General features: G+C 35.5%; 1 protein-coding gene across 6 annotated transcripts in view; it reads right to left on the bottom strand.

Moving 5' to 3' along the window:
• Positions 1-3021: 3021 nt before the first annotated feature.
• trdn (triadin) overlaps positions 3022-8967 on the bottom strand; it is a 19392-nt gene continuing 13446 nt past the window's right edge. For 2 of the 6 annotated variants that reach the window (XM_015395368.1, XM_015395367.1), the window contains exons 3-6: positions 8141-8182; positions 5266-5313; positions 3713-3874; positions 3022-3198 (exon numbers count right to left, since the gene is read on the bottom strand). In XM_015395368.1, coding sequence (XP_015250854.1) covers positions 3176-3198; positions 3713-3874; positions 5266-5313; positions 8141-8182 — 275 coding nt within the window. In that variant the 3' untranslated portion in view covers positions 3022-3175. Of the gene's footprint in view, positions 3199-3712; positions 3875-5265; positions 5314-5576; positions 5601-8140; positions 8183-8967 lie in introns of all 6 variants that reach the window. The other 4 variants (XM_015395370.1, XM_015395369.1, XM_015395372.1 and 1 more) reach the window with 4 other exon arrangements.

Raw genomic sequence — 8967 nt, 5'->3', positions numbered from 1 at the left:
GTTGGGCCAATCAGAAAATTCTCGCCAGACTGGAAAGTCACAGCGAAAAGGACAAAAATCGCACAGTGTAAAATGTGCTTAAGTCTAATATTTATCTTAAAAAAACCATGCAGATGGGGTGAAATGTATTGTTAAAACACCAGTAATATGTACCTAAATGTCCCTCAGCATCAATACATTGGTCATGGTTCTTACTGGGTAATGGACCACCTTTCTTATTAGAGCACTTCGGTTGTTTGCTTATTCTGCTTTTAAACAGGGTTTATGAATTTTTAACAGCTCTGTGGTTGGGGATTTGGGGAAGTCCTTTTATCAGCTTAATCTTAGCCTATTTTATTCACTCTCACATTGGTTTTAATGCATCTGGGTTCACTGCCATATAGGAACTCAAAGCTCTGTCCAGTTTTTACCCATATCGCATTAACACCAATATCAAAATAAAGGGGAATTGATTAGATTTGCAATAAAACACCAAGGCTCAAGACAATCATAACATTTAGTAATTGCCCAGTATAAGATATATTTTATTGTTGGGATCCTGAGGCTTGCCCACCAGAGGGCGCCAAGTATCCCTTCCTAGTGGTTATGTGTTACTGTTGGGATCTGGGGTTCTGTCTACCTTTCTCCACCAGAGGGCGTATTGGATCTCCTGAAGCTGGAGCTGACTTCACCAGCTGTTCCTCATCTGCTCATCAGGAGACCAGTACTTAAGCAGGCTGAGAACCACACTCCAGTGCCAGAGTGTTAGTCAGTTACGGTACAGCAACCTGTCTGTCTAGTCTCCTGACTACAATACCTGAACCAGAACCTGATCCGTATTGTCTTCTCTGCTTCCCAGGATAAACCTGCCGGAAACCCCCTGAAGAGTTTCTCTGGTGGAAATCTGTCTGTCTGATCTCAGAAGAAACCTGGAGAACCTAACCTGTCAAAGATCAGCCAGCCTGCTCCCAGAAGAATCTGGAAGGGAAACTCAAACCTGGAGATCTACAAGCTCTAACCAAGCTCAGCCTCCACCAAGCCCTCAGCCTGCCGTTAGCCTCTGAACCCTCCTGGTTTTCTTCCCCTCTGCTGCTCAGCTCAAGCTCCAGGACAGTAACCCAGCCGTAACCAGCCCTGGACCTGATCACCCCCCCATGACCTGTTTTTGCACCTCTTCTTTATTAAACCTTTGAACTTTTTCCCTGCCTCAGTTGTGATCTGCATATGGGCTAGCATCCAGAAACCTATTATGACATTTACAATGAAACTCTTTCACAATGAAAAGGATATTTCTCATAGTGAGGATTTCCAACCAGTGGTCACTGTTGAAATTGTCAGGCATGGTGTTGTTGGCATCATGCTTCACAACCTGCTCTTTACAAAAGGTGGGGAAAAAATTTAACTCACCTTAGATCCACAGCTTTCTGATTGAAACATGGAAACAGCTGGCTGCTACCTCAGATGATCGCAGACATTAATCAATACTGGTAGTAGGATGCTACATGCAGCCCAACCTTCAGCTTTGGAAATTGTCCCACGGTTCCAACCATACCAGGAAACTTTAACTTTTAATAAACTCTGGTATTTCAACTAAGAACAGTGCTCAAAATATCCAGCCAAATCATGCAAAAAGCTTATTGATGGTTACAGACAAAAACACAAGGTTCCCCTGGAATCTGCTGAAGGATTTTTATGCATATTTATAAAAAAAGAATTCAAAATGAACTCAAAATTTTGCACTCAACTCTTAATTTAAAAAAATCCTCAAAAATGAAATAACATGACCTTCATAACAAGGATTAGTTAGTCAGATCAGGCATTTTTTCACAGCTTACTTAGAATGAATAAAACATCGTTTTAAAGATTTGATGTGATAATTCTGAGTTAAAATGCTTCATTAACCAGAACAAATGTTGTTTTTCAGATTGCTATATTAGGGCTTGTTAAATTATTCCTTACTAAAAGAAAAAAAGAAGAATGAAAATAAGTGACTGAAATCTGCCTACACCTAAGAGGTGGCAAAAAAATAAACGTGGACTGCAGCTTTTAGGCGCAGCCTGCCAAACTGTAAAGATAATAAATAAATCCCCCAAAAAGCATCAGGCAGTACATTCATTACCTATGGACTTTCTGCTTTTATTTTTATTGCATTTTTAGAGGGCATTTTTGTGCCAATTATCCTAGCATGCTTACTGTAACTTTCTCTGTGGGGATCCACTATGGAGGCCAGGCTGTTTTCCATGCAAGCATTTTTTTCTGTTTCTTCTCAATGTGCCTAAAGTCGATATGGGAACGGTTTAGCCAAAGGTCAAATTCAACTTAAGCCCCCTGCTGTGCAGATAGATGTAGTGTGAAAGGGGCAAAGGGGAGGAAGGTAAAACATTGGTTGCAATTTTATATTGCCACTATGCTTATCAGTGTGTCTATATTTTTACAACAACAAGCCTGAACCACCTAAAATGATGCCCATGTGTTTAGTTTCAGTTTTTTAAATTAAGAGATAAACTGCATTTTCAAAAGCTACAATCTGTATAAATGTAAGGGTTTTTAATTAGATTTTTAAATAAAAATAAATATAAGCTGCTTTATGTAGAGCCCTATAAATAGAGTAGTGTAGAACATGATAAAGTTAAAACTGATGGGCATAATTATCATATTGGGCAAGCGTTTATTTGATTTATTATTGAGTTAGTTTATGACAAAATATGTGCTCAAACTACTTTCTTTTTATTTTTATTTCTATTTCATACATTTCTGTAATAATTATACCCCTTTAAGAGGACACGATGCATGATGGATAAAAGAAAGTCCATGATCTGTGTGTATGTTAAAAAAATAAATAAATAAATATATATATATATATATATATATATATATATATATATATATATATATATATATATATATATATATATGCTGTATGCTTGAGCTGTGGATTTAGTTTATTAAAGTTGCACAAAAGCGAAAATCTGATAAGCCATGAAAAGCACAGATAAAAAGCAACCAATATTACTTTTCTAAATCACAAGGAAACAAGGACAATATTTTAACTGAAGTCTTTAATGATCAGAGTACAGCTAAGGGTAAACAGAAAATAAAATAAAAGCTTTGATATGATGCAAATAATTCTGCTCCATCTCCTTCCAGTTTCCACATATTTCTTTTGGTTTCTTGTATTTTTTCCACCTCATTTCCCTCAAAGTTCCTCTGAGCTGAAAGCTACAAAACACAATGAAAAAAACAAAACAAAACATTAATAATGTATGTAACGCAATCAGTCCAGTGCTTTTAACTCCTATGAATTCTCATGAATATATTTCCCTTCAAAATGCAAAAATGTGACATTAAAAAAAATCATAAACGGAATACATAAAGAATCAGGTTTATTTTTGGTCTGAAATATATTCATCTCTGAATAAAGTCAGTTTTTTCCTTAAAATATTTAACCTCTTTCTCTTCTGCATGCTATAAGTTAATTAGTAAAATTTTTCGAAGAACCAGACCTAATACCTTTATATTAATGAATCAGGATATTTACAGCTGATCATCTCCGTGTTAAATTGAGTTATAACCTTCATATTTATATTCATTCCAACTCCAACCCCAGCAGACATGTAATTATGAGTGTGAGAATGTATGAGCTTAATAAAATACCATTAGGGATGAGAATAAGGTCATTAATAAGTAATTTCCATTATTTGGAAGTAAATTAGTTTGAGGGGATGTTTCTTACATGTGAAGGTTTCAGTTAGCTGGTGAATACCTTCCTCTTCCTCTTCGGGAGCGACTAAACTTGCTGCAAAGGACCATATCATCTCCATCCAATCAGAGCTCTCATGAGGAGCGATATCACCATGGACTCCGGCAGAGCTTGGTTTTAGTGAACGAAGAGCAGCTAAAAAAATAAGAATAACATAAATAATTCGTAATACTTTTTTTTACAGCTGCAAGTTAATTTATTATAAAATATTAATGTGTTTTTACATCTAAGAAGCTCTCATTAAGGACACTATCACTTGCTTTTGAAAGAACTTCACTTTATTTTGGACTTTTTTCATTTAGTGCTCAGAAAAAAATAAATCCAAAATGAAAGCTGGTTTCCTTAAAAGCAGACAGATTACTCTATTATTTCTTCATTTCTTAAATAAGAGTTGTGTGTATGACACTACATTACAAGCGCTATTTTTCAGTTTACTTGGATACTTCTATCTATATTTCCATAATTCCTTTTGACTGCATTACGCTATTTAAGACCCTTAAGACTCTTAAAATGTTACTAGTTTGCAGCAGATCTTAATTACAACCATCTATCACAATCTTACCACCACTTTAAGCACCTCTGCATTCGGTTATATCCTCATGAAGGAAGAATTTCCCTTTAAATATGTGATGTTTTGTGTGTACTGCATCCTTTAGAACTGATATGTTAGTATGATCAGAAAGATCTTACACATAAAATCATATATTCCACCTCTGATTATAATTAGCTCATCACACTTACACTATAAGTCCTTTTTTTTATGAGTTGGGCAAAAACCTTTTTAGAAATATACCCTAAACCCTAGTGCTGTTCATGCTTTTCCCTCTCCTTCTCCTCTCTTTGCAAAATATAAGTTTCTTTTTGACAGCCGACATGCATTTTGCAAGATATAAAGTGTAACTGACTTCCTTCAGTCTCTTTAAGCAACTCTCCATTTGGAGGCATTGTCCCTTTGTGCAATCAGTCGTACTGATTTTTGATTTCCGCTGCTTTGTGAGACATTCTTTGGTTGAATCCAGAACAGGATGGAATATAAATCACTGGAGGCGTGCAAACCCCCTGTTGGTGTTGTGAAGTTATTGTCTTGGCATGAGATCAACCTGCTTCTTCTTCTTCAAGTTATTCTTTCTTCCCTTTGTTGTAGATGTACCTAGAGGATGTTACTGAGACCCAATAGAGAACATTCGTGTTTCATACTATAGAGCAGTCTTACTCTGGTGTGAAGGAAACCTCTAGCAACATGACCACTTGGTTCATGCCATATTTAAAGGTTTTATTTAGGGTTTGAGAAACATCATGATTTCAGATGAAGATGGCTGTCATATACAACAATTCCTCTCTCAAACTTTTTTATTAATGCATATGTGAGTATATTTCTGTTACTTCTTCCTAGTTTTCAAATATGCCACAATGAGTGGAATAATTATGAAACTCAGACTCATTTTTCATGACAGATGTCTGAGATTGACTTGTACTCATTATTAGAGTTTGGCAATGATAAGTGAATGCTCCATGTTTTAGCCTACCTCTAGCCTTTATACCTCTTTTTGCGATGGCAGCAGGAGGGGGGAGACCTGAGCAAGAGACACCAACATGCCATTAAAAACAATAACAAACCAATTTGATGATGAACGCTGGTTCTGAAGAGAAGGAAAGAACAAAGTACACTATAAAAAGAGAGAGAAGTATGGAAAGACCATAGAATATTCTTTTTGAGTTGGAAAAAAAAAAAACTCATATGCAAGTTTTCAAAAAAATAAATGCCGGAGAACACCACAGCAAAAAAAAAAAAAAAAAAGCAACAACACACATGCAAAGAAAAATGTAAGCATTTTACCTGGTCTTCTGCCTCTGACATTGTCTGCACAGATATAAGGCAATCTCTCATTAACTTTTTAATTAGAGTAACATGCATCAGAGATCTTTTTTTTTTTTTTTTTTTTCAATTTTCTGAACAGGAAGTTAGTTTTTATTTAAGCATATACATTGTACTAAAACTGATCTTGTCTTTTAGATTGCAGGCACAAAGCAGCAGCATACTTTGCAAATAAAATTATTACGATTTAAACAAAACTAACCTTAAAAAATAGAAAGTAAAAACATTTATAAAAGTGATATTTTGAAAATATGGGGAATTGCAAATATATTGTATATTGCACATTGTGAAACAACAAGTAATTTACTAAAAGAATTTCGTCACCCAAAGTACAGTAAGGTCCTTATAAAGTAATTCTGAAACAGTGGAGTAAGTACCTTCCTATCTGTTTTATCCTGAGCGTGTTTGGTTCTCTTAGTGTTTTCCTGTAATGTCAGAAATAATAATTTGAAAATATCTTTAGCAATTTGTACCACTCCAAAAACGAATATTATTATGGGTGAATTACACATGTACTGAAAGAGACAAACAGATGTTCATGAAAAGCTCTTTAAAAACCTTAATCCTGGTTACATTTAATTTGTTTGCTAAAGGTTTTAAGTGTGCATCTGCAACAGGTTTTAAATGAATTTATTCTGATTAACATAAAGTAGAGATGAGTCAGGTTGTCTAGAATTCAACAGTTTTGACTTTGAGAGCGTAAGAGAGAGCATGATTTAAACCAGATAACATGAAGGCTGAACAGAGTCCATGCTGGTTTAGGAAAAGCATCTTTTAGGAAATCTCAGGAAACACAAGGATCTACATTCCCTTAGATTTAACACAGAGACTGCTGTTTAGTAGCACTGGCTTTGCTGACAACATTTGAACTGACCAACTGTATAATTTCTCTAACATGCCTGTATTTGTGAAGCACTATGGCCTTATGTAAAAGCATCCGTCCCTATATATACAGTAAATAAGGCTTCTACATCAGCTGAAAGGTCAAACTCTGCTGTGAGATAAACAGTTTTCACCACAGCCTCCTCGCGGGCAATAATGTTTGGGTTTATACACTCTCTTATTTGCAGGGAAGACAATGAAAATGGCAAAGAACAGGGGATATTTCAGTAGAATATTAACACAGTAATATTAATACAATGCTGTCCTTCTCATATAAATGATCTACACTGTGATAAAAGATCACTTCTCAAAGTATTTCTTTAAAACCAACTCTGCTGTTTTCTTTTCACATGATCTTTGCCATCATGTTCAACTAACAAAATAACAAAAGGCAGGTACAAATGTCAAAGTGTAGTCATTAAGGGATTGTGGTTGACTGGACATAAGGCCAAGTTAGGGGGCATTGTAATGGGTCATTATGACGAATGCGTTTATGTTTTTTTTTATAGTTCTTTAAAAAAAAAAAGAACCAGAATCAGCTTTTATTGGTATTATCAAATTAAATGATTAAAAACTGTGATGCATTCTTAACATTTGCATAAAGCTACTTTGAGAATATGTATCATTATCTTGCATTCACTTTGCGAGCAGCGCAATTTAAGGTTGTTAGCACTATTTCCTAGGAGCAGCAAGGCCTTCAATATAAAACAGCAAACTATAGTCTTCTACCATCATATAACTAGAATTTATTTAATGCAATTTTATTTGCATTGGGTAAACTGTTGAAATTGTTTGGATAGACTTTACAGCAGGCTTTCTGCCAGAGGATACATTTTGTTGTCTGTGGAATGTAAAATTCTGCACAATTACAGCAAAAGTTATTTTAAGGGTGGGTGGGAGGTGGGGGTGAAAACAAATTAATGGTTTAATTAAGAAAGATCTGCGTTCTTACTGTGCGTTTTTATCTTAAACTGCAATAATCTATAAACTGAATGGAATAGTTTTCATCTCATTTTGGCACACAGATGTAAGAATAACAGATATAAAACTGCTAACAGTTTAAAAAGCTGTAATCTTTAAATTTGATCTGCATTTAAGTTCCCCTCCATTTATCTCTCAAGGACTATTGAATTCGCTATTACAAATTGACTGCATTTATAAGGCGTTTTTTTGTGTTTCCTGAAAGTGTTTTACACAAGACATATACGAGATTGTTTAAACTCAGAAAAGGCAAATAGATTTGTGCATGGATATGCAGATCAATAGGCAATTTGAAGTGAGTGTCTTGCCCAGAGGCAAATTGGCATGTGGCAAGAGGAATCTTGATTCAAATCCTTATCTTTCTGTCTGCAAGATGGCTTACTCTTGCAGTCCAATTCATGGTCATTTACAGCAGCAATATAAAGGAGCCCAAATAACACATTGATGGCTGGTGGAAGAAAGTTATTTTTACCTTGGGGCACATCAGGTGATTCAAGCTGAATCAGTGTTGATTTACACTCTAAAAGGAGGAAATCAAGGCAAAGTACCAGAAAACATCCAAAACATAGATCAGCACATCCGACTCAAAACTGTGTTATCCATGCATGTATCACTCTACAAGCAGGCAGTGCAATCAAAGAGTGGTTTAGTTGTTGGTTTACCAGGTGATAAACACACGGGGTCGTCACAGTATGATGTATAGTCTTTGGATGGGATGACAGGGAATTGACAACATGAGGATGAAGAGGGTGTGGTTGGGTGGAGGATCAAAGAAAAAAAAGAGTGAAGAATTGAGTTAAAGATGGGTTTGTTGAATATGTGAGACAGGAGTATCCTTCCATTGAAGGAAATCCAGGTAAACGGACATATGAAGTGTTGGGAAAGGAGAAATATGAATGATGCAGCAGATGATGAGCTGCATCATTTCTCTCAGGTTGATATGTGAACATCTAGAGAACTCTGACAAGATAATGACTGTCCTTTTAAATTTATATGTAGGACTAACCAGAAACGTTTTTTTGCCTTATGAATAAAGTCAGATAGATACTATTGCAAGGGTAAGAAAACTTGCAATAAGCTTTCTAAGGGTACAAACGTAGAACATCTCAGGCCATTAATACACTCTTTTTGCAGACAAAATGAATTTTCTTTTCTGCGTTTACTGGTAGATAATATTCTTTGACTTTAGACATGGACGATAAAGCAATGCAACTTTGTATTTATTATAATGCATATGTTTTCTTGTTTCAAATTAAAAAAAATCTTGTGTATTTGTCTGGTCATTTTCATCACAAATATAGGCTTAAGGATTCAATAATGATATACACTCACTGGCCACTTTATTAGGTATCCCATGCTAGTAACGGGTTGGACCCCCTTTTGCCTTCAGAACTGCCTCAATTCTTCATGGCATAGATTCAACAAGGTGCTGGAAGCATTCCTCAGGGAGTTTGGTCCACATTGACATGATGGCATCACACAGTTGCCG

Source organism: Cyprinodon variegatus, unplaced genomic scaffold (assembly GCF_000732505.1).
Source record: "Cyprinodon variegatus isolate N-32 unplaced genomic scaffold, C_variegatus-1.0 Scaffold738, whole genome shotgun sequence".
Taxonomy (NCBI): Eukaryota; Metazoa; Chordata; class Actinopteri; order Cyprinodontiformes; family Cyprinodontidae; genus Cyprinodon; species Cyprinodon variegatus.
The sequence above is the reverse complement of the archived record's forward strand: the minus strand, read 5'-3'. Positions and strand labels throughout refer to the sequence as shown.